General features: G+C 45.5%; 1 protein-coding gene across 2 annotated transcripts in view; it reads left to right on the top strand.

The window, feature by feature from the left end:
• Window positions 1-928: 928 nt before the first annotated feature.
• Window positions 929-26,307, top strand: part of LOC8027144 (prominin-1-A) — a 46,173-nt gene continuing 20,794 nt past the window's right edge. The window contains exons 1-11 of one of the 2 annotated variants that reach the window (XM_042286076.1): window positions 929-1,025; window positions 6,857-7,058; window positions 9,985-10,146; window positions 12,447-12,508; window positions 13,261-13,466; window positions 15,671-15,791; window positions 18,379-18,445; window positions 20,447-20,527; window positions 21,537-21,739; window positions 22,486-22,566; window positions 23,755-23,815. In XM_042286076.1, coding sequence (XP_042142010.1) covers window positions 6,890-7,058; window positions 9,985-10,146; window positions 12,447-12,508; window positions 13,261-13,466; window positions 15,671-15,791; window positions 18,379-18,445; window positions 20,447-20,527; window positions 21,537-21,739; window positions 22,486-22,566; window positions 23,755-23,815 — 1,213 coding nt within the window. In that variant the 5' untranslated portion in view covers window positions 929-1,025; window positions 6,857-6,889. The remainder of the gene's footprint in view (window positions 1,026-6,856; window positions 7,059-9,984; window positions 10,147-12,446; window positions 12,509-13,260; window positions 13,467-15,670; window positions 15,792-18,378; window positions 18,446-20,446; window positions 20,528-21,536; window positions 21,740-22,485; window positions 22,567-23,754; window positions 23,816-26,307) is intronic. The other variant, XM_042286077.1, reaches the window with a different exon arrangement.

The following is a 26,307-nucleotide window of genomic DNA, read 5'->3' as shown; positions in this document are numbered from 1 at the left end:
AAAAACTGCGCCGGCTCGGGACGACCCGCTGAAACTTCCGCGTGTGACGTCATATTCGAGTCCGTCCGCTTCCTCATCAAACCGTATCCAGAGATGACATCGTCGTCGCCGCCTGTTGTTATGGGGTCGTGAAAGAAAAACAAAAAAGGAGTCAACGTTTTGAAGCCGTCATCAGTCTACGAACCTGGCGCATCGCGTCGGCCTCTGACTTCTTGCGCAACCGACACCTGTGTGTTTGTGGCGCCGGGGGCTCTTCGGGCGCGATCGCTGCTACTGCTGCTACTTTGCACATCCGAAGGCGGCGGCGGCAGCGGCGGGCGGCGCCGACGAGCTCGTCCATATCCTGAAGAAAAACGGCTGATTCTCGGTGTGACGCATCGCTGGCTCGACGAGAGCGCGGGCTGCGACACACAGGATGGGATCGTCGGCGCGTCGGAACGGATGAAAGCTCGCCTTGCAAGTCGTGACTCGCTTCTCCGCAATCCCGCGACTTCGAGCAGGAGCATGTAGTGCCGTCTCCAGCGTCCGTCGCCCACTAAGGTACTCTTGATTTATTTTCATTCCTTATGTACTGCCTTATATAACAGCTTATCTGTTATATACGCTGCTTCGCGTATACAACTTATCATCGAGAAAGTGTCGTCGTCCTGCCCGCTTCTTCTCGCGATAAAGAAACAAATCCCCGATACACGGGAGGAAATACACCCCCCTCGGTTGCGCTCCGTTTCTAGGGCTGAAATATCGATTCTGGAGAGCTAAACATTTGGTGCTGGCTCATTCTTTTTTTTCTTTTTTTCTCTTGACATTTTGATATTACTTTCTTTTCTCGTCGTTGTGGGGTTTGATTCGGTGCGATAAGCTATATCGACGGAACAAGCGCCGGGGAATGGAGCGATAAGATAAACGCGCGCGCAGCTCTTCTGAACAAAGCCACTACGAGCTCTAACGAGCGCAGCACGGCAGCAACGCTAGTTTCGTCGGTGAAACGGACAGGTGCGCGTCGTTGGAGGGAGCGTTTACTAAAGGTAATGAGTTACTAACTTCCGGTGTAACCGCATCCCACGTTACTACTAGGAATGTAAAGTCGTGACGTCATCCTTTTTTCCCCCTTTTATCTCCTACTTTGAAAGCTTTGGATTATGCGGTACTTTTTGGTTACTTTTGATCTCTGACAGAACTGTCTTGTGGATGTTTGCGGGATTGTATTTTCTGCGTTTGTGGTCACGGAGGTTGAGTGCTTGCTCAAATCCATGCACTGGACATGGGGGAGTTGCACAACCTCAACTTGGCGCAGTTGCCCGTGCACTTAAAATGTATTCATTCCGTTACTCTGTGGTTGTGCGGCTTCGGAGTGGCCGTAACTTGGCGCTTGGAGACACTTGGCATCGTGCTCGCATATTAGCAGTCACTTTGGAAATGCATCTCCCAAGATTCTTATCGTGATCGTGTTGTTTTAACGTGGACGTCTTTTGGCCGTTCATTTTAGATTTTGAGAAGTTTTTTTCCCCTTCAGAAAATGATCTTTTCAAGTAGGGACTGTGGCGACGTTGGCAATCCTGGAAACTTGTCGCAGAGTTTCGACCGTCGACACTGTGACTGAGATCCGGCTGCCGGCCTCTCCTATCTCGTCGTTTGACAAGGCGTTTTGTGAGATTCGGAATGCCAGTGTGCCTTTCCAGTTGTAAACTGACATCATAAGTTCATTCACATTGCCTGGTTATTGTGCAAGTTGCCATGGAAACCGTCATTGTTACGGGAGATATGGTGGAGGGTTAACGAATATTCATGTTCTGCTTGCACGATATTTCGAGTAACAGCGCGGTGATAAGGGTTGCCTTGTTAGAAGTCACTAGTCTGCGATTCAGAGACCCAAGTGCCCGAGATAACGCTACGAAAGCTGTCGGAAGTGCATTGAGGGGTTTTGTCGGGCAGGCATGAGTAATCGTCGAGCAATCCGTAAGATAGACACGTGTCAATATAAAGGCTGATGGGTGTGAAAGCAACATTGTTGGTATTTATATAGCAATTGGATGGATGGATGGAGGGATGTTAGCGGCTGTACCCTTTGTAATGGGTGGTAGCTTGCGCCACCTAGCCTAATCAATTTTTATATCACCTCCCCTCTTCCCCTCAATTTCTTTCCCTCCATATTTCTGCAACTATCACCGGGCCAGTGGAAGTAACCACCAGGATGACCTTCGGGGGATTGGGCGAAACAAAGGAATAAGAAAAATAGAAAACACACTCCCGCCTTCACCCCTTGGCGAGGAAGTCGCCAATTTTCCTCTGGTCAACCTATTTGGCAGTACTCCCAAAACCAGACCCACTGAGAGACAGGTTGGAGTTTTGGGGCTGGAGCCACGCGGGAGGGAGTCCCAATTTTCCTCTGTCCTCCCTGTCCCCAGTTGTGCTAGTTTCTTTAACCTATCTCAGTTTTCCCTGGTCTGCTGCCACCAGTTGTCTAACCCCCTCTTCGTCACCTTCACTCGCTTATAATCCACCTTTCCATCGTCTCCACCAAAGCCCAATGCCCCTTGCAACATCTGTTGGCCCAGAAGGAAGGGCAGGACTAAGCCCCTTGACGTTAAAATCAGATGTTCCATCGTTTCATTCCTCATTTTACATATGTTACATATTGTATCTACATCTTCAAATTCAGCCCTATATGTCTTTGTTCTCAGTACTCCCGTCCTAACTTCAAATAGTAAGGAACTTTCCTGCAAATTATCAAACAAAGTTTCTTTCCTTATTTTTTGCTTATGCAATCTATACATGGTTAAAATTGATTTGCCCTGCATTTCCCCCCTCCCACATCTCTCTTTCTACCTCCTTAATTCCCTTTTTCACTGCCTGTCTGCAAGAACATAATTACCAGCTTCCGAGTTTTTTTTCGTCCATTTTGTGTTCAGGCTTCTCGTGTACAGAAACTTGTATACCTTTGCCGCCCACCTCGTGTGTTTCATATCAGTTAGTCTCTGATCAAAATTGAATTTACTTCTTGCCTCTCTGCTTTCGAAAGATGACCAGCCCATATCTCCCTGTACCCTTTCGTTTGGCATGTTCCCACATGCCCCTAAGCTAGTCTGCCTAAACCCCTTTGCCTTACTTCTAAGCTTGACTGAATCTCTGACTTTATGTGCAAGACTGCATTGTTGAAAGTCAAACCCGGTACCATCACTCCTTTCCATACCCCTCTCACCACTTTGTATTGATTAAAGTTCCACAGTGTGCCTTATGTTTTATAATGGCTGAATTCCTTTTGCCTTTCTCGATTACATGCCTCTCATGCTCCTTTAGCTATTTTTTTACCTCATCAATCCATACTCCCAGGTACTTGTGCTTGGCCTAGATTCCTAGATATATTCCTATTGTTGTCAACTCTGGGTTTTGAGGGAGATAAGGCACCACCATTTTTGGTTCTTATCCACGACCATTTAGTCCTGGCCTCGTTTCGGAGTTCCCAGAGTTGCCAGATGCAGTTCTGAAGTGGATCCAAAAGCAGCAAACTGGAGTTTGTTCCTTTGAACTGACTTGAAGAGAGAAAGGCGTCGAAACGTGTCAAAAAGGGACGAAATGTTTGACGCTTAAAATAATCGACGGCACGACCAATGAGCGTGCCAAATGGGGCGAGTATGAGATCAGCAGCACCACCTAGGGAGTGGCTTTCCTTTTGACGTTTTTGCCTCATAGAATTTAAACCGTGTAAAACAAAATGTGGGCATTGCTAGGATTGTTAACCTCTTGAGAGTCGGTGCCGTACATGTACTGTCGTGATTACACATTTTGACAGTGCCCACCTAAATTCAAAACTGCACGCTCTGCAAGAGTTGATGCTACTTATGTCTTTGGTGAACTAAAAATGTTATACTTGCACAATGTTTTGCTTTTCTGGGCTATTTATAATTTTCAAATTGGACGGTTCACACGTGTAATGCTCACTTCGTATACCGACCACTTTGGCGGTAGTGCCAATGGGAGCACTGGCTCTTCCGATTCAAACTTCAACGCTTTTCGGAATTAAATCCAACGGAGAAGCTCTGTGTAGTGCCTCCAGTTAGGAGTCTGAAGTCGCTGGAATGTTGCGGAAGCGGATGCGCCAAAATAAAACCGAATGAAAAAAAGGTGACAACCTTTTGCCTTCAATATTTTCATGTGATGCTTCTAAACCTACACAACCTGCAAGCACTGCATGTGCTTCTGCCAGATAATTAAGAAAAGAACCTGCACATTCAACTTTTCTTTATACTATTCCTTTGGGAACAAGGCCCTACCACTGGGAAACATATTTTGGGAGAAAAACCTCGACTGTCAAAGGGTTAATTTGTGGTTAGACACAGACAAGGGATGGCCACATTTGCAGCTGTCATTCATAGGTGGCTCCACTGACATCCCAATTTGATGCATTTTGTGCACAAAATGCATCAAATGCATGCATGCATCATTTTGGCAATTCAGGTTAGCAAGCCAAGGGCACTGCTGTAGAATTCCGGACAAGTATCCTGTCCAAACTTGCAAGATGGACGTTTGCCAAAGTCCTATTTGTACATATTTTACACTGTACACTCTAGCCGATTCTGAGGATTACGAACAAAGGAGCATAGATGCTTGCACCAGCGTGGGTGCATGCCCAGTATTTTTATAGTGGTGTAATGCGCAAGATCTATATTGACTAAGGTGACAAATGGAGAGATGCGTGGGTATAAAAAAAAAAAATGAAAGCCGTTTACAACACTTTGTAACGCCGAATTCGAGCTCAGCTCTTCAGCAGGAGGAGGGAAGGGTACTGGGGGGAGGGTATACCCCCCTCCTCCTCACCTCCTCATCCTACCTGCTACTCCTCCTCTTCCTCCTCCTCCTCCCCGTTCTTGAAGCTCTTCCTCTCCTTCTCCCTCCTCTCCTCCCTCCTCTCCTCTTTACTTCTCCACTTCCTCTTCCTCCCCCTCGTCCTCCCTATCCCCTCCCCCCTTCCCCCTCCTCCCCTTGCCTTCCTCTCCGTTCGGTGCATTATGGGAAATATCCCATGAGGCACCCTGCAATTACGGCGGTGCCGCTCAAGCCGGAAACGGGCGCCGAAGAGTTGCGCTCTAAAAAGCAGATAGCACACATACGACGACCATGGCATTCCAAAGGGAATCCTAAAGTGAGTCGGCATAAAAGGAGTTTAGGACTAGGAATGCCTTGGACTTGTGTTGAACTTGAGGTGCGGTGTTGACACTCAAGGTTTGACTAAAGTCACTGAATGTTCCCAGAGTACCGAAACTCCCAGGTATGAAGTGCCAAGATGGTGGCTCAATCTTTTTTCTTTACTGTGGTCACCATGAGCTTTTAGAAAGATGTTTTTGCAGAAAAACAAACGGAACAACTTTTTTTGTAGAAAAATTGATACAGAATGACAGGAGCGTGATGTTTTCAAAAAATTTTAGTTTACAAGGTTTTGCGGCACAATTAATATTGTTTTATATAACCGTGACTCACCAGTGATCTCGGAAAGCACGTCCCGACCTGTGCACGTCCTAACTCGGTGGTTGATTACGGTGCTTTCGCTGGGGAGACGGGGGTCAACAGTCCTGAAACCCCTTCCACTATGTTTCGGTGCCAAAATGGCCGATCAAATCCAAAATTGAACAGTAACCGCGGATGCCATTGAATGTGATACCCTGGCAACATGCAGTGACTCTAGGATCAACAAGTTCGCCGAACCTTCAGACTTTTGGCAAAATTCGACCAATAGATGGATGGATGTTTATAGCTATACCCTTTGTAAAAGGCAGTAGCTTGCGCCACCTAGCCTAAGACTAAAAAGACAAACATTTGATTCCTCCAGCCCTTCTAAGCCACTTTTCTACCCCTAACTATCACCAGGCAGTGTGGGATATCACCAGGATGACATGGCAGATCCCCGGTGAGGGAGTCGCCAATTTTCCTCTGGTCAAACCTTGTTGGCCTTACCCCAGCACTGGACCCACTGGTGGACAGAGTTGAGACTGGGCTGAAACCACATGGGAGGGAGTCCCAATTTTTGCCTGTGCTGTGCTAGTTAGTTGTGCATCATTCGATTTTCCCTAGATCATTTCCACCAATCTTCCTACCGCATCTTTGTGATTGTAATCCTTTTCTCTTCCGTCCTTCCATTGTCGCCAGGAAAATCCAGGGCCCCGGCCAACATTTCTCCCTCCTTCCATATAACTTGCATCAAAACCTAAGTTGCTGTGCTGTAATTTCTTTTCCATTTCACTAAGATATATCATGAAGAGTTGAGGTGACAGTGGACAGCCCTGCCTGAGCCCTCTTTTTATTGCTGTGGGCTGTGTAGTTTCTGCTTCCCATGTTATATAACTACCTTGTTGTCTGTGTGCACCTGCTGAAAAAACTGCAGAAGAAACCTAACCAAATTTGCATCGAAGTTGTGCTTCTTCAGCTGACCCCAGAGTTTTTCCTGGCTCGCACTATTGTATGCTCTCTTGATGTCCAAATACGCTAGCGATAAAGAAGATTGGTTCTTCATTGCTATCTCTACACTGTGTGGTGACGAAAAAGTTATCTTCCAGTCTGCTACCTCTACAATAGTTTATTTAAAATCTAGAAAATGATTCTCGCTGCTTACGCAATATGAAAGCAAACACATAATTTTATGACGATTTAGTTAGTTTCTTACTCCCCTCCGCCAGGTCAAGTCATCTCGTTCTCGATTTCCGCTCACGTGCGTAATACTCTAACCTCATTTAAGGTTTTGTCGAACTTTGCATTAAAAAGCGTTAAAGAGTCTGACCTGGTCGAACTTGAGTGTCGGCAGGTCTGCGGCGTCCCTTTTTGGGACCGTTTAATAATATTTATGTCTGATTTTTCTTTTCTCCAGACTCGTCCTCACGAGGAAGGCAAGCTCCCGGTGATGGGGTTGCAGTCGGGTTCCCGCACATTGGACATCGGTTGCCGTCAGAGACGCTTAGTCATCGCTCGCCCCGTCGCCACGACACCCAAGATGCTCACTTGGAGCTGCCTGCTGGTGGCCATGCTGCTCGTCCCGTCGGCCTTCGCCGACGCCAACGAGGCCACTGACGGTAAGACGGCACTCTTTGTCTACCCGGTGGCTATGCGTAGCGAGCAAACCTGCCATTGCGCTCAGACAGGTACACAATGCCAAGCGTAGAGTTATATCCACTATAGTCTGTTGCTGGTTAGGAAAAACGGGACGAGTTTCTCTCGTGGAGCTTTCTGCTCGCCATGATTGGTGGTTTTCTCCTCTCCACTTACCTTCTCTCCAACGTTCGCTCTGCCAAAGTGGAAAGAGTGCAGGGCTTTGTGGGAGAAGCTTGCCCTGCTTTTCATAACCTGCAACAGGGTATAGATAAGCCACACGCTTCGAGGGAAATATACACGCTGCGCAACCGAGGGTCATCTGCCCTCGGGGAAACCCGGCATTGTCGGCGCGTCTTGCGATTTTGGAAGAAATAAGGTAAAAGCCGGTAAATTTAGGAAAATGTGGCAAAGGTTTGGGAAATTGTATTTATTTATTCAGTTTGTTTATTTAGATACCTTCAGGGCCATCGGCATTACAGAGTGGAGTGAGAAAAGCAAAAGGTGACAATTAAAAACGAGAGTAATTTCACACCTGGTTCATGGAAGTTCGAAGCAGTTAAAAACACTTTTAAACAGTTGATCATTAACAGTGATCAACTGTGGTGCCGAGAGCAGGGTTTTGTATGGAAACAGATTACGTCACACCATTGTCTTTTTGCGACCCTGCGTGCACAGTTGATCATTAACAATGATCAACTGTGGTGCCTAGAGCAGGGTTTTTTATAGAAAGAGATTACGTCACACCATTGTCTCTGTGACCCTGCGTGCACTTCCCTTCAGCACCACCTGGATACAGAGCCTTTGCAGTGAATTTTCTGGGTCAGCAGGACAGGGGAAGTGCGCTTTTCTGCCCTTTGCACTCCTTAATCCGTGCACTATTTCAACACCACCTGTCTCTGCTCCTCTCTTTCTTGCCCTTTACACCCATCTTCGCTCTGCACGATTTCTCGCACCGCCTGATTCTGTTCCTGTTCCTGTATGCTGGGTTCGTAGCTTAGTTAGCTGCGCATTCGGCTTCCACGCCGGTGACCGGGGTTCGATCTCTGGCACCGGTTGCCATTTTTTTCAAGATCGTTTAGTGGTAATGGACTCATCGACCCACACATTTTGTGCTTACACGACACCCAAGGTTGTTTGGCCCCATTAAGCCACCGCTTTAAAAGCTATTAGTGCGAGATATTAAGTGCCGCACAGACTCTGGTTGCCATTGATCATGTGCCTAAACATTGGAGATAATGGAGAAAGAGCTGCAACATGGCAACTTATTGGAGGGGTCAGCCAGCAAGGGTGACCTTGTCGTAGATAAGGGGCTGCTCGGATAAGGTTGCTTATGGCCTGTGTCTGGGCATAGTTTCCAGGATGCTTCCAAGAATATGTGACCTAGCTGCGCATTGATACCTGCCTTCTGTAAATACACTTTATCTTTGCTATGCCTCAGGGGGTCTACTCTATCTCGGGGTGCTGATAACTGTAAGACTATGAAATTTATTGTGCACAAGTTCTTTCCATGCTTGCAAATCTTTTTTCTGAGAAACTGAACATTTGGCAAAAAGATTTTATCTGTACTATGTATGAAGAACATCTCTACTATGTTCTAGCAACTGATAACTGCGTGACTACAAAATATATTGCACAACTCTAAGGGGAACTGTGCAATAAATTCGTCCATGCAATAAACTCGTCCATGCTTGCAAGCCTTTTTTCTCGAGAAATCTAAAAAGACAGTTTCATGTAGATGGTTGAGCGGGCTGGTTATTAATTTGCAATAAGGAAAGAGGGACATTTAAGACAGACAGACAAGACAGGCTTTCGACTTTCAACAAAACGTTTACTGGCTCGACTTCACCTTCTGAAGCTTGACGGGGTGGGGGGCCGTTGGGGAGGTAGAGAGGAAGGATGGTGGGTGAGAGAAGCTTGAGCCATGTGGCCCTGCTTTGCAGCTAAGCATGCATGGCGGAAGCGGGGGTCTGCTGTGTGTCAATCGACACATCGCCGTTACACGCAGCCCCGAGTGCGGGCGGTGCCCTCTTGGGGAAAGAAGGGAGGAGGGGGAATGTAAAATCCTGTTTTTTTTTTTCTATGTTACTACATAAGTAATTGTGTGCTGAAATATAAAGAAAAAAATTGCAGAATTGTTGTTTGAAATTTGAACTTTATTTGGGTGTCCATAGACCATGGGGTGGAGGCAAAAGGCATTTCTGCCTGACTGAGGCCGCTGTTCTCCAGAGCTTACAGCAAGTTCACACAGTTATAAGAAAAATGCAGATCTATGGGATAAAAGAAAACCTCCGATACATTCATGCATACCAAATATGAACACAACTCCAAGAAAAAAAACAACTTAAAACATACTTAATGAAAAATCTATTGTAGCTGTTTTGCATGTTTAAGAAACAGATCACAAAAAAATAATTGCACAATCACTAGAAGAAAGAAAAGTTTAAATCGTGTTCAAGACATCATTTCTGAATTATATAATTTTTCTTTGTGGAATTACGGCATACTTAGTAGAGAGGGACCGGTTTCCGGCACCCAATTTATTGTTTTGTTATCTGTAGACACAAACAGCTCTTGACCTTAAAAGTGTGCATTATACAAAACTAACAAAAACAGCTTTAAAAATTTAAAACAATATACTAAGGCAGGGTAAACCAAAGACATGTTATAAAGATGCCAACTGGCACTTTCTAAATGTTACGAGGGGACAAAACAGGTCCAAGTCCCTCTTTTAACAATTATAAAGAAGCTGTAAACGTGTCATTGGGGATGGGGCAGCACCTGTGTGTCGCCAGTAAGAAGAATGTAGGCACCCTTTTTATACATATATAAAATGTGGAGACCGGTACTCTCAGCATTTGAGAATTTAAAAATCTCCTTTCTCTCTTTCTTTCCCCCTCTCCCCATCAGCAGCTTGCCTGGATGCAGTCAACATCACCTTCTCACCTCCCCCTCCAGTCAAGTTTGAGTTCGAAGCGTCGCCATCGTCGGAGGTCGTTAGCATGAATCACCTGTACAGCATCACAAACTACTTCATCTCACTCGTCATCGCAAAGCCAGGCGTACCGAAAGGTGGGCTACTATAGCAGCTGCTCCTCACTATCCACAACGTTACGCATAGACTTCTCAAGCCGGTTTCCTTGAAACCCGGCGGCTCCACAAAGTTCCCTCAGTGGTTCCCCAGAGTATCCTCGGGGGTTCCCCAAGTACCTTCAGGGCTTCCCTAAAGTACCCTCAGGGTTCTTTAGAGTACCTTCAGGGGTTCCCCAAGTACCTTCAGAAATTACTTTGAGTACTCTTAGGGGTTCCTAAAATACCCTCGGGGTTCCCTAGAGTACTGTCATGGGTTCCCCAAGCACCTTCAAGGAATCCCTTAAGTACTCTCAGGGGCTCCCAAGAATACCCTCAGGGATTCCCTCGAATAATCTCAGAGGTTCCCTAAAAATACCCCCAGGGGTTCCCCAGAGTACTGTCAGGGGCTCGCTAGAGTACCATCATGGGTTTCCCAGAGTACCCTTAGGGGTTTTCCAGTACCTTCAGGGATTCACTTAGCTACTCTCAGGGGTTCCCAGTACCTTCAGGGACTCACTTAGCTACTCTCAGGGGTTCCCTAAAGTACCCTCAGTAGTTCCCCAGAGTACTGTCAGGGGCTCCCTAGAGTACCGTCATGGGTTTCCCGAAGTACCCTTAGGGGTTCCCCAAGTACCCTCAGGGATTTCCTCAAGTACTCCCAGGGGTTCCCTAGAATACTTTCAGGAATTCCCTTGAATAATCTCAGAGGTTCCCTAAAATACTCTGAGGGGCTCCCCAGAGTACTGTCAGGGGCTCCCTAGAGTACCATCATGGGTTTCCCAGAGTACCCACAGGGGTTCCCCAAGTACCTTGAGGGATTCCCTCAGCTACTCTCAGGGGTTCCCTAAAATACCCTCAGTAGTTTCCCAGAGTACCGTCAGGGTTTTTCCAACTACCCTTAGGGGTTTCCTAGGATACCATCATGGGTTTCCCAAAGTACCCTCAGGGTTTTCCCCAGTACCCTCAGGGATTTCCTCGAGTACTTTCGGGAGTTCTCTTAAATACTGTCACAATTCCCCCGTGTACTCTCAAGGGTTCCCTAGGATACCCTCAGGGGTTCTCCAGAGTCCCTCAGAGGTTCCCCTGAGTACCCTCGGGGGTTCTTCAGAGTCCTTCGGAGGTTCCTCTGAGTACCCTCAAAGGTTCCTCAAGCCCTTAAATTTTCTCAGCTATCCCTGACCCTGGGCGAAGCATTGTTCCAGTTTAAGCATTGTTTTAGTATATCAAAGCCACTCAATGAGGCACGGCTACGTGGCAGACACTCCCTTGTACATGCAATAATGTTTGCAAGGTCTGTAGGCTTCTGTACTGCTATATTGCATTAATGCCTAGACCAAAAGGGGCTCCTCGGCTCTCGATCGAGAAGTGTATGCATTTCTCGAGATCAGAAGTTTTCAGAACCCTTGGGAAAACTGCTCAGACATTAGACTTTCCTGTAAGAGGCTTCACTGTATTGGAATGCAGTAAAACCTTTTTATAGTGAGGACTGGTATACAAGATGTTTCTTTTGCGGCCTTCACAAATTTTTCTAAAAAAAGTGGCGAAAGCTTCATTCATGTGATCAGGTGTCATACGGCCAGGGGGACATAATAGAGGGGGAAAGGGTAATTTACTATTATTTGTTAACACATCCCCAAAACACGCCAGTCTTCTCAGGGTTCTACCCTGGGTCCGCCAATTGTAGAGCAAGAGTGCTACCACGGAGCCCTGCCGCAGCTGCTTTGAACTGCACGTGTTGAGGACAGCTGCGCATATGAATCTCACGCTGCGCCCTCTAGATGACCTCAGTTGCAGAGACGTCGCGATCGAGTCTCACATCGCATCTGTTGGAAGGCGTCTGTGTGTATAAAATAAATGCGAGTGTCGCTCTTCGAGCAAACGTTGGGGATTGTTCCTCCCGGTAAGGCGCAATATACATATTGACGCATCAGGGACCAACAAGGTACCGTAGATTCATGCCGGACTGCTCTTTTTTTTTTTTTTAGATATGACACTCTTTTTGAGCATTTGACACCTTTAAAAATGTGGATTTTGGAGGTGTTGGAGTACCTCTTGACGTGAGCAGAATGTATTGCAAACACGCATCTTCGCATGTCGTGTGCTGACCAGTTCTGGAGGTGCGCCAAAACAGCTGGGATAGAGCGCATCAGAAGTTATCTTCTGTCGCTTCCGCAGGCTGTCATCAACCCGATGACATGAGCTCTCCGGTTGTTGGAAGTGGTTACATTCGTACCCTCTCGACTTTCGCCAGTTTCTCTTGCGCTTGCGTTCTCATTTCGAGTGTTCGCCCCTCTCTGCAGTTCTCCTAGATGAGAAGATGCTCAAGGACCCCATTGCCGTGATTGGGAGAGACCACAAGATGGTGAGTCCAGCAATCCCTGGAATTCCTGTTTTCACACAGAATGTGTAGTAGGGCTGGGTTTCAGGAAAAAAGTGACATGCTTGACCGGTCAGGTCACATGACCTGATGATGTCATGTGACTCTGACGTCACGTGGCTTGTCAAGTTCGGGTGTCGGCGTCACATGGGGTCGTGATATTATGCCACACTGCGCTGTCATGTGACACCGTGGCATGACATCAAGTGTTGGTGTCGTGTTGTCGTATCGCATGATGTGACGTCATCGGACACCATGACATCTCACAATTCTGATGTCACGTGGCTTCACGAGATCATGACTGTGATGTCGCATGACATGAGGAACAAGTCACACGAACTCGTGGCATCGTATGACTTGTCAAGTTTGGGTGTCTTGTGACATCACGAGGTCATAATATCGCACAACACTGTAATGTCAAGTGCAGGTGTCGTGTGGCGTCATATCACGTGACATCATGTCATGGACACCATGATGTGATGTTACACCGTGACATCACAACTCTAATGTCATGTGACTTCATGAGATCATGACTTTGATATCACGTGACGTCACGAGAAATACTCATCTGAAGTCATGACGTCATTCGCGACATATCCTGCGACATATTTTTGAGTGCAAATGAAATGTTTAGTCTCTCCCCAAGTTTATCAGAAACGATCGAGACAAGCTTACAACTTTCGAACGGATTGAAGGGGTGTTCTGTGTTGACGTTGACGCGGTCGCGTGTTCCGCAGATACTCGGAGAGTTCAAGGGCCTGCTCGCTTTGGTTGCGATTGGCCTCTTCCTGGCGCTGGTGGTGCCCCTTGTCGGCGTCATCGTGCTGTGTTGCCGTTGCTGCCGGCGGTGCGGCGGCGCCAAGAACGTGGCGGAGAAGAAGGGGGACACCAAGTGGCGCGGCTTCCTGGGACTGTTCCTCTTCTTCGCCGTCGTCGCCATGTTGTACGTATTTTGTTTCTTTCATCACTTATCGTTCCGAGTTTCTTTATTGAAGCAAGAACTCTCGGTTTATCCGTTTAGCTGTTGGCACTTTTTGTTTACTCGTCTTTCTCCAATTACTTTGTGGCTTGCATACCTGGAGTTCAAAGCAATGGATCCTTTTCAGAAGTGTGTTCCACCTAGCAGCTGCTGCACCAATTATTCGATTCCATGATTGTTCGTGCGCACACTCCGACGGTGTGTCGAACACGAGGGCTGCGTCGGCGTTCGGTGCAAACTCGACTCAGTTCGTGTCGAGAATGAATGCTGCTTTCGCTTTACGTGAGGACGCAGGTTCAATCTCGCACTTCGTGCCCAAGAAATGGCAACTGGCAGTGTTGCTTGAAGGAGCTTTTAAAAAGGCCGATTGACAGGTAGCTGTTGCGTTACGTACGGGGGGGGGGGGGGGGGGGGGGGGCACAAACGTAACCAAAATTATTCTCTGGAGGGCAGGTTCCTTGTGGTACAAGCTTCCCCCACTTGGTGCATTTCATAAAGGGGCACTGACAGGTCAAACTTATTTTTTTTATTATCCGAAACAATCGAAAATGATGCCTGGACATTATCCTCAAAATTCTAAACTTGAAAACTCGGTATTTGTGAAGTAAAAAAACAATTTTCGAAAGCCGAATTGAAAGTTCCCGTGCGATCCGCACCAGTCCAGTAATGTCAAAGATGGAGTCGTCCTGCAACTGGAGTTTCTCTCATACCTCCGAACCGTCCCCACCTGAAGCGTCGTGTCGGCCCGCGTTCCGTGGTCAACAGCTCTTCTCTGTGCATGTCGCCTGTCGGTGTGAGCAGACGATGCTTCACTTTAGAGTTTGAAGTTCTTTTAGGGCCCTTTCAGCATTCTCAAATTCTTTGAAGCTGTGTGAGGTCGAAGAGAACGCGGAGTGGATTTTTGGGAGCGACTTGAGGGGCCATGTCGCGCCGATTCTGCATGAAAGGCTGCCTCAGCGGAGTCAAAATTGAAATTACAATACACAGACACCATACTCAATTGTTTCAACTGTATGACGATTTAATTTTCGAAGTCTGGGAGGTCGTTGGGCACCTAAAAAAGAGAACTTCGTCCGATTCCCCGACTCACCGGTCATCCTCAGTGCTACATGTGCTGAGCGCCACCGCGCCGAGATATTTTCTAGAGGCGACAAACTCCAATTTTTTGTATAAAAAAAAAAAAAAAGGACTGTAGTGCATTTGCAGTTTTGGTAAAAAAAACTTGTTTTATCAATTCTGTTTATTAAATATTTTGGGAATATCGCTTACAAAGCTTCTAAATTTCATAATCGATTAATGTCACAAATAAAAAGAAGCGAGGAGGTGAAAAGATAGAAGGAAAAGCGCCAAAGATAAAAATGCACGCTCGCGGGGAAATTTTATTTTTTGCGTTGTGGTATTTTTTCTGCGTGCCTATGACTACAACTTGCATCGCTTTAGACAACAAATAAAATATGACCTTTGGGGTGTCAGTGTTTTTTTAAGGACTCGTCTGCATCAGTGTAGCAGTTGATGTTCTTGTGAGGCACTGCATTCCGTTGTGGTAGATGGTTTTTGGAGACTCTCTCATTTAAGGTGATCACCTTCCTGCTAGCCAAATGCAGGAGAGGTGGGGCAGGTTGGGGGAGAGGGGGGGTGGGGGTGGGTGCAGGCGCGGGCGGGGCGGGGCGGGGCGGGGCGGGGCGGGGCGGGGCGGGGCGGGGCGGGGCGGGGCGGGGTAGAGTAAATTTATTAACACACACACCACGAACTGAGGCTCTGTTTACACATATACTATCCTGTGCTGTTTACACACCTGCTAATTGTATCGTAGATATTAAGCTCAAATAATTTTCACTCCCAGTGATATATTTTTTATGCCAAATATGTTATTAAATATTTCGAAATTGAAAACATAAAAATTGACTGTAGTAGAACTCGATGCATCAAATTGAAATAAGAAACAGTAAATCTTTTTTGGGTTATTGTTTCCTGTCAACGCTTACTTTTATCAACATGTTCCTGCAGAAATTTTTAACATTATGTTATTTTTCGACTGTTGTGAGTTGCAGGCTTTTTGCCATGTGTAACACTTGGGGGAAGCCCCCGGCTCCTGGGGCCCTATTTAGGTGCATGCTTTGTATAAGTGATGCCGTTGCCTTACGGTGGTATGATGCCTCTGTCTGCAGGTTTGCCATTGTGTGTGCATTCGTCACAAACTCTTACATCCCCGGCGGGATCGACGGCATTTCCGTCCAGGCCGATCACACCATCAGCGACGTGTCACAGCTGATCAACAAAACCAAAGGGGTGAGTGTTTCCCTGATATGGGGGACAGTACACTAGTGACAAACCTTCACGGTTGCGGTAGTTTGACCCGTTGTCGTCGGTATTCTGTGCGCAGTCCAGTGTTTGCTGGTATCAAATCGCCTGTCGGTTCATGAAACCGCATAAATAAAATCTCGATGCTACTTGGTGGGATTTTTCATCCGGACATATTTATGGTAGAGGGAACGTCAATGTAAAATTTTGGCTCGTAGATTTATATTACTTGAGTTATGATCAAATTCTTTTCTTTATTTTTCATTCAATGAGGTTTTGGAGATATGTCGCGTAATAAAGAGCATTGACAACAATGAAAAACTAGAAACAAATGTTCTTTTACATGGGAAACAAAAGCAATGGGGTTGTTTCTGAAGCTCGATATTTATGCAGAGTATAGTAGAAATTTCATTCAGAGATAATCTTTCGACGCATTTTACAGTTAAAGTCGAATGTGGTGTACCACAAGGTAGCACTCTGGGACCAATTTTATTTAACGTTTACATAAATGATTTGGGTATTCTACCTCTACGATCTAAGCTATTTCAGTATGCTGACGATACGGTGCTAGTTTTACCTTGTGACAACTATGATGATGCTTTTTATGTCTTCCAAAGAGATATAAATGAACTAATAGGTTGGTTTAACTCAAATGCCATTTCCGTTAATTTTGCCAAAACTAAGTTACTGTGTTTCCGAAATTCTCATAAACGTATTGATATGTCACCTAGAATTTTACTTCATTCGACACCGTGTAATAATTGTACTTGTAAACCTTTGCCATACGATAATTGTGTAAAATATCTAGGATTATACGTCGACGAACATTTATCATGGAATCAACATGTGGAATTTGTGACTAAAAGACTACGTGCCGTTTCAGCATATTTGTACAGAATAAGAAGCTTGTGCAGCGTAAAGATAAGACTACTGGTGTACAGGTCGTTAGCTGAATCAATTCTACGATATGGAATCACTTTATATGGTCACTGTTCTCAATACAAGACAAATGCAATAAACAGAATTTTAAAACATATGGTTAAAAACATCACATACGGAACTACATACGGAACATTAGATATGGAAGATAAAGCAAAGAAGCTCCAAATTTTATTCTTTAAAAATTTTCATAGATACGTTACGTTTATAAATTATTTCTACGATGCAACGTTCAAGGTTCCAGTGGACAAGCCTAGGGACCTAAGGCGCAAAGAAAGGTTTATAATCCCCAGAATTTACACGCGATACGGAAAAAGATGCAGAACTCACTTTATTCCCACCTTATTTAATGAGCTCACTGAGCCTTTAATGAAAATAAATTTGATAAAAGTACTAAAAAAAGAAATAAAAAACTGGTGCCTCTCATTACCTCCATAAACACTGCTTTACTCCCATCACTGTATACTTGCCTATTGATGATTTCGATAGTTGTGTTCATTTTGTTTTGTGCCGAATTGCGGCTTTGTTTTGTATTAATGTTGGTATCAATGGCCACATTGCACTCGTTCGATTTTTTTTTTTTATCATGATGTATTAATATGTATTTCGCTGGATTGTCTGGTCCTACGCACAAGCAGAATACTGCTTTTGTAGGCCAGCATTATTTGTATGTATTTGTAAAGGGAATAAAACACATTATTATTATTATTATTATTATTACTGCGTATATACTTTTCAAACTGGGGGCATTGCCTTGCTGGCTTCGTTTTGAACTGTAGGAAATGGGGTACTCTTTCTGCCACAGTGCGAGTTTTAACCTTTTGATGGTTCAAAGTGCCCACCCAAACGTGAACTATAAACATTGTATTCATGCGGTGTTTCATTTTGCCAGGCTATTTATAGCTCTCAAATTAGACACTCTGCGCACGTGACGCTCGCTTCGCATACCGGCCGCTCTGGCGGTAGGGCCAGTGGGATGCACCGGGTTCCCGGATTCAGAATTGGGGCTCTTCTCAGAATTGAATTCAGAGGATGAGGGCTCGTCGTCCTACGAAAAAGCTCCGCAAAGTACCTCCGGTTAGGAATCCGAAGCCGCCGGAATGTCGCGGAAGTGTATACGCCAAAAGGAAACCGAATGGAAGAAAGGCGACGGCTTTTCACCTTCATTATTTTCATTTGACGCTTCTAAACCTAAACCGCTTGCAGCTAGATAATTAAGAAAAATCCTGCGCATTGATTCTTTCTTCACACCTTTTCTTTGGATACAAAACCCCGACCACTGGGAAACATCTTTTGGGGAAAAAATGCATCCATCAAAGGATTAGGGGGCGCTGGAATGCTGCAGAACCCTTTATTTTCTCGGTCCTTATTTTCGCGAATCGGTGTCAGAGGACATAATTGCGGCTACTAAATTTTGCGGATTCCAGACGCCTATATTGAAACTCTTAAGGACCAAAAATTTTGCGTGCCCCTGAATTTCGTGAACTTTTAAATTTTGCGAAATTTGCGAAAATTAAGGGCTTGCGAACAATAAAGGTTTTACAGTAATTTAGAATTTTTTTTAGCACTGGTGTGTTTCTAGAAACGTGTTATGCTTAACGTTTTTTTTTTTTTTTTTTTTTTCTTTCTTCTCTAGGAGCTGGATACCCTTTTGGTGACAAACTACAGAGAGTTCCAAGGGAACCTGGAAAAGAGGCTAGGCAGTAAGTTTGTGAAAAAGATGTCGAAGAAAGAAAATTGGAACCTGCCGATTTTACTTGGCATGCGCAAATAGTGGGTTTAAAGCAAATTCGAAGCGAATAGCGTTACGTTAAATACACCAGGTGACCACGTGTACTATCGGGGAAAAATGAAATGCGAACAGAGGAGCGCGTGGCTCGCGGTACAGGCTGCGCCACCTGGAAGTGAGCCTAGAAGCGAGGTTGCGTGGCCTACTCCGACATGTTCACGCCTGTCCCTCTGCGCTCCCCAAGCTTCGGCAGTGCGCCTCTTAGTGCGCTGAAAGCTATCACCGCTATCTTTGCTGGCTCAGCGCGTGCGGTGCAAAGAAGCTCGCCGCACTCGCCGAGTAGGCAAAGATAGCGGTGGCAGCTTTCAGCGCACTGAGAGGCGCACTGCCGAAGCTGCGGGAGCGCCAATAGAGGGGCGTGAACACATCGAAGTAGGCCACGCACCCTCGCCCCTAGGTTCACTTCCAGGCGGCGCAGCCTGTACCGCGAGCCACGCGCTCCTCTGTTCGCATTTCATTTTTCCCCGATAGTACCATCCCGTTTTGAAGGTGCGCTTTTCTCCTAAGCGCGCGACCAAGCGAAGTTTGCAGGAATGGGGGGTCAGCTCTGCAAGGATTGCTTCTCTGTAGTAGACGGATGCTCGGCAAGCAGCGCACTCTGAATGAAACATGAAACACTTTGATGAGATAAGTGATTATCGCAGTTCATCTTAAGCAAACATCGAATGGCATATTATTCAAAACTACGGTACTATTAGAAAATTTGAATATTTACGCCCCAAACCCAGATTTTACATTCCAGATGCTAGACAGTAAAAATGCTTGACAGTAAGTTTGTAAAAAGATGTCAAAATAGGAAATGAGTGCTTGCCTATGGAATGTTGATTGCTTTCATGGAACGAAATAGGGTTAACATTAATGGAACATTGACCGTCGTAACAGAACCAGTTGGTGTTAATGCTCATTGAAGGTTGACCACTGTAATGAAGCCAATTTGTGTTACCACTCGGGGAATGTTGACCACTGTGATGGAATGTGTACTGCTGTAATGGAACCAATTAGTGTTCATGCTCATAGATGGCATCGTTTCGTAAAGTGTAGGCAAGTGGGGCCGCGGTCGAGCATGACAGGCTGTACGAAACTCAAACAGTGCTTCACTATGCCGACCTTCATGTTATGCATTCCCACTTTTGCATAACTGCCGTAGGTGGCTCTTTGTTGAAACTGTTGTTGGTACTAAACGCTCATTCAAAAGTGCAACCCTGTAAACCGCAGCAAGGAGTGCAGCCGCTTTGGTTTTGTAAACGCATGCAGACAAACAATTCACGATATCAACAACAAAAATTGGTTGGAACCAAAAAAATGTCAATTTAAAATAATCGTTAAACAGAGTTCGAGTTCTAGTTTACAAGCTACTTTTTGAACTGTAGTTGTGGAGATGTTAGTTTTAATATAGTGTAATTCACCTTTTGTACCCAAGCACCAAGGAGAATGCTGGTAACGTAGGTATCTGCGACGTGCATGCTTGCCTTGTTTATATAAAGGGTGCGAAGTAAATAATCAAGATGGGGTGTTTGACGAACGCACGTGCAAGTTGTCGTTTGTTTTAGATTTTCGCTTTAGAACGGTTACTGCTGCAGAAGCCAGCACGTGGTAACTACACTCGTGGCATGCTCCTTAGAGATTCGGTAATTGATAGGATGGTGTGAATTCAAACTTTTCCTATAGAAATTTAGAGTAAGACACCATTCAATATTTGCTTGCAAGATAAACTGCCATATTCATATTTTTCGAAGTGTTGATTGCGGTGGGTTAGCTCCGTTAAGTTCAAGAACCGGTGGAGGTTGCTTTTGCGGGTGTTATCACTATTTGCACGCGCCTAGTAATTTAGCGAAAGGTCTGATATTTCCTTGATGCTTGTTTTTGCGGCAACTACACATTGAACCTCCGCTTTCTTTTTCCTACCTTTGCCAAGCCTGCACGAAGAGTGTTGGGGACGACTTTTCCGGCCTCATCAGCGGCCCTCCGTTCAGCGACGTCAAGAACATCACCGAGAGTAAGGCCCTTCTTTGTTGCTTGGTGTTCTTCAAAGTTTGTATAACAACCTTTCGAAGGAATAGAGTTTTTTTTCTAAAGTTAGTCGTAACATTATTTTATCCCTCTTTATAGTGTGGCTCTAGAAGTTAACATTTCAAGATTGATATTCTTGAGTGAACGAATGTTTTTGGTGCGCTCGAGTTTGAATGCAGCAGCTTTCACGTGGGCAGAGTTTGACAGCTTGCGAGGCTGCTGCTTTCATTGGGGCCCAAACCCCTCTTTTCATTTCCTTGCCTTATTGAGAAGTTCCTTAAGTATTTGAGTCGTGTGCATTTTCCCTGGAGGTTTGGGAACACTATACCCGTGCCCCGTTTTCTTCAATGTAAACCCCGATAAACGCCAGTTTTCTTTCTGACACTGGAAACCAGCATTGAAGAACACTAAATAGAGGGGAAAAGTAAACCCCGAAACAAACCCCCTCCGAATTTAAGTAAATATTAGCCTCGAAAATAGCAAACCATAGTCGTAAGTCGGTTCGAGTAATTGCCCGAGCTTTCTAATGTCACAGTTCCATCTTCTAACCTTTGGTTAAAGTTTGCACCAAGCCTGTTTACCGCTCGGAGAAGCCTCAGAAGCGTAAAGGTTACTGAGCCGCGTCGGGCGGTTTTGTGGCAAATCTCTGGCCGACGGATTAGTACCAAATAGTGGGTTTGAATATTGGCCGAGGTGGCGAGTTTGAATCTCTGCCGAGGTTCTGGGTTTGAATCCCGGCCGAGGTGGCGGGTTCGAATCTCTGCCGAGGTTTCGGGTTCGAAGCTCGGCCGAGATGGCGGGTTTGAATCTGCTGAGATTCCAGGTTTGAATCCCGGTCGAGCTGGCGAGTTCGAATTTCAGGCGCCCTAAATTAATCTCCATTCTTTCGCTTTGGCGTGAAAGTTGCCCGTCGTCGGTGTGGCACGTGAGACTGCCAGATTTGACTTTTCGTCAGGGCCGCCTTCACAAAGAGGTGACGTCGAATTCGTCTCCAGACTTGCAGACGATCGACGCAAAGATGGGTACCATCCAGGACTCGGTGAGGAAGCTGAATGGAATCATTCAGCAAATGGGTCAGACAGTTCCCGAGATCAAGCGGAAGCTGCAGAGCGCTGCGGACGAGTGCAATAAAGACGGATCCTCTCAGGGTTGCGGCGACATCTCCAAGGCGGCCGAACAGGTCTTCGAGATCAAGGAGGTACGCCTTCGGACAACTCTGCTCCGCCATTTTAGAGCAAAAGCCGTTACGGGCTTTTCTCCCCCGCTTGAAACGATGTGAGGCATCCGTCGTCGATGTCGCCAAATGACCAAACAAAGAAGGCGCGCCGCGGCTTTCTTGGGATTCGATCCCGGGTCCGCCGATTGCGAAGAGTGTGCTACTACGGAGCCACGCCAGCTGCTTCAACGCGCCGCCTAGAAAGCCACACTTGATCGTCAGAAGCTTATCGCAGGTTTACTGCAAGGTGCAGGAGGACTGCGTCAGGATTTAATGAGGTTTTGCAACTATAGGCAATAATAGGGTCTATATTGCTTATATGATCTTGTCCGGATGTCACGAAACACTGAGGTCATGTGACGTCAGTCACGAGAACTTGCATTGTAGCGTGACATCGGACATACGCAGCATGGGCCCAGCTGATTCGCAACCCATTCTGGGAATGTCCGAGCCTATCGTATACGATTGAGATACGCTTGTTAAGTTTTTTAGTTGTAAATCGGTTAACACAAGTCCAAGTCAAGCTTTGAGTTGCAAACATTCTCCTCAGCATCCTCATACACCCAGCCTAGTCGTGTCATCTGGTTTTGACTAGGGTAGTTCTTTGAGGCGTTTGAACAGTTATGGCAGTTTGGAGTGGTCAAAGAACAGCTTAAACTTTGTAACGAGGGAAATTATCGAATAAATGACTCTGAAGCGGTAGCTGAGAAATTGCCTCTTTGCTACAGGTGGACCTCACGGAATTCAACAAGTTGAAGAAATCCGTCGAGGACCTTAAACCGGACGAACTCGCCAAGCAAGTTTCTCAGGTATGTTGTAAACTTCACGACTTGAATATGTGAAAACTCCGTAGATGGTGGTAGTTTTCCAGGAAAATTGGTCTGGGCCAATCTTGAGTTTTTATATCGTTAATCGCCCTCTCACTCCCAAATATTAGTAATAGTATATTTTCTATCAGATTGGACACAAATCAAATAGCTTGTTGTCATTCCATTCGAATAAGTAATGGCAGATTGAATATATGAATATGAAAATAACTTTAGATATTTAGTTTTTGCTGAATGGTTGCTTTATTCTAATTGCCAGGATTTTGATTCAAATTCTGTTGTATGCCTCTCCGAATACAGATTAAATGGTTATTTTGTTTACATAACTTTGAAGGTTGGGTTGAATGAAAAAAAACTAGTTGCTCCTTTTTAATTGTTTCAAATTTTGAACCTTGTATGGGCCAAACAGTCATTTGTCAGGAATATCTCGGGCGTCAAATCGAATGATTTCGAATGCCGAATCGAATTGTTATAAAATATTGTTGCCGGACCAGAAGAGTGTTTTGCAGTTCTTGAGGTCTAGAAGCGTAGCTGTACTCCCTTTCACAATAACTTGGCGAACTGTGGAGGCTGCGGCCCCCGCGACCCAATAAGGGCGCCGGAGCAAGGCACGTGATAACACTCAATGGTCGAGGCCACCGGAGCCTTGTTATTGCCACGGCAACAAAGCCCTCCGCGACAAAAAGTACTTCTAGGCTACTTTTTTTTTAATTGCAATTGAACTTGTGTGATTCTATTTATAATGAGAAGATTTGAAGAATAAATAATCACAGATTTAGGAGTTTCAATTATATTTAAGCCAAAAAAGTGACGGCACATCTGTATCCCCTCCATTTTTTTCGCCTTGTAGCACCGTGGCCGTTTTCTATTGCCGCCGATCGCACTGTGACCTGGCATTAGCACCCGTCACAGATTTGCGGCTAAATTGAGGGTATGGTTGTCTCGTGAACTGTTCCCGAAGTGCTCGCTATTCTAGCAGACAGAAATGTTGCTGCGTTGTACGTTTGTTCGAAGTTGGTTAGCCACCTGGATGCAGACATTTGTTTGCATCTGGCCTATGTTGAGCTATTGCTCGAATTGGGTGAAGGAAAAAAACAATCTTGCTGTTTTTACCCTCTCCAACTGAATTACTAAATCGTGTTTCTTTTTTTTTTTTTCTTTATTTTGTAGGCCCTTGACCCCACTGCAAGGAAAGAGGCTTTTCTCAGAGATGTCGGCGAGAAAGTCGAAGGTGCGTGTGGATTGCCTGGACTTTGGTTTCTTGGATTTGATTGGGTTGAAATGCGGTATCGCGTGAACGGAGCTTATATTACCTTTTGCTTTGGTTAGATGGTAATGAAAGATATGGGGCCGCTCTATGAATTTCCCTCGGTAGGCCCTTTTCAAAAGTGCACGCCATCTAGTAGCTGCTCGGTCAATCATTCGAGTTTGGAGACGTACTCGGAGAGTGTAATGGACACGGGGGCTGTGTCGTTGTTCGGCGTGAACTCTGCTCGTATTGAAAACGAGTGCCGTGTTTGGGCGTGGCCAGAACTCGCGTCCAATCGCACGCTTTGTACCCGTAAAATGATGACCACCAGTGTTGCTCGATTCACTTTCGAAAAGGGTCTAATATGGCACTGCATGGCAATGTGTCATGGGGCTGTCAGTATTTTTTTTTTTTCCTCAAAGTTTTACAGGTTAAAGCAACTTGTTTGACGGTTACCTCAGCAAATCACGTCGCAGTGTCATTTGTCGTACCTTGACCTTTGTTTAACGCTTTGTCGTAACTTAACGACAATTGGGCTTCGATTATTTGTACTTGATGTACATTCCTGACGTGTGCAGTACTTATACTTTACTTCATTTTTTTAGTACTTTTTGAGGAGAGTACAACTCTGGCATACATCCCCCAAGTTCGGTCTCGCTAAACCTTTGTTGCGAAACGATGCTTGGGCTATGCATGTTACAGTTTGAGAAACAATGTACAGGGGAACAAAAGAGTATATATCGTGAAAGACCATGCGAGCCAGTTCAGAGGGTGTCTCGGGATTTGAGACGGGTTGAAAAATCAGTCTTCTTTTGTTTAAAGCGAGTGACTCAGCTTGCTGAGACTGTCTTGGCTCGGGTCTTGAGGGAGGACATGGTGATAGACAAGAACTTCTTCAGCTTTAGGGGGATCCCGATCAAAATTTGCGCAAATGTTAGTAATGCTTGTATGGTGAAGCAAGTGAAATATCGCCGTCATACCTCGGTTACTGTTTCATGTACAACGTCTCTCCACTTTGAATCTAACGGAGAGCCTGGAGGGTTTAGAAAATATGTCGGAAGTCTTTTTAGACTCTGGCAGTATTCTTAAATGTACAACATATTGTATGGCGTTCTTGTACAATGTACAAGAACGCCATACAATCTGGCGTTCTTGGATTCTTTAATTTTTCGCTTAATTGTTTTCAGATTTCATTCTTTGTGACCTTATGTAGAGGGGCACAAATGGCGTGCGGGTGAATGACCACACTATAAATTGAAAAATAAATTTATTTGAAGAAAAATAAAAATGTCACAAATTGTACCGTAACTCGGAGGGTATAATCGAACGAACGGAATGAAAGAAGTCGCACCGGTTGTCAAGATATTGGCTTCACGTGCAGTGATGGAAGTGCTATACCACTTGTGCCAAATCGCGCCATGAACGAAAGTCCGCCACATCTTGCACCAAAGTGCCATTTTTGCTAAGACTTGCACCACACCTGGGCCAAAATGGGCAAAGCAAAAAAGAAAATTATTATTGGTTGATTTTCTTATTTAGGGGAGCAGATATGTATTTCAGAGCATCTCTACTCACTGTATAGTTAGTTTCGTCTTTGGTCAGAGCTCGGTCGAAGGCTCGAAAACATACAACCACGAACAGATACTAAAAGCGCGAGTCACGGGACGTTCGCTGCGCCTGATTCATTTAGTCAATGAAAGACTACGCACAGGAAGATAGACGAATGCCACAATGTCGCGCTTTCACGCTGGTCAGTCCCATTGGCTCGTAGCAGTGGCTGCGCTTAAAGTTTAAGGTGAAATCAAGTATCGAGATTGCTCGTCAACCATGCCGGTCGGTTGATGCGCTGGCAAATCGATTGCCGACATCGTCTAAATTTCCAGGCGATGTCGGGGATGTGAGGAGGTAAAAATTGCGAGAAAACATAGCCAAATTGTAGGATGGCGGCTACTGGGATCAGACCGATCCAGGGTCTTGCACTCCCGATGAGGATCGTGTCTGCTGCATGTGCCGCCTCTCGCCAGCACGCACATGTCGAGCTTCACCGCTTCGCACCGGAGTGCTAGGTGCAGCGGCTGACGTGGGTGAGCGCTTGGGTTTGCGCGATAGGCTCAGTAATTCTGCTCAGGACTATTTTGGGTCTACTTTTTTTTTGTCTTGGTAACAGATTGATCTTTACCTTTAAACAACTGAGCCGAGAAAAAAAATAATTGGGTGTCTATTTGAATAAATAGCTGTTAACTCAAGGTTGTTCCCATGCAGCTACCGGTCAGAAGAACAACAAACTTTCACTTTGCTCTGGTTTCAAAGCCGCTAAGGAGCAGTGTCACTTGCACGAGTGTAGGTTTTCATAATATTTTGGGGTGGCTGTTTTGGCAGTTCATAATATTAAAGTCTCGAGTCGGTTGGGTTCATAAAACTTAAGGGATGCATTTGTGTTCATAGACAAGTTGTTTTTTGGGGGGGAAGTTTTG

This window comes from Ixodes scapularis, unplaced genomic scaffold (genome assembly GCF_016920785.2).
Source record: "Ixodes scapularis isolate PalLabHiFi unplaced genomic scaffold, ASM1692078v2 PGA_scaffold6__148_contigs__length_123643588, whole genome shotgun sequence".
Classification (NCBI taxonomy): Eukaryota; Metazoa; Arthropoda; class Arachnida; order Ixodida; family Ixodidae; genus Ixodes; species Ixodes scapularis.
Note: the sequence above shows the minus strand (reverse complement) of the source record. Positions and strands in the feature narration are given on the sequence as shown.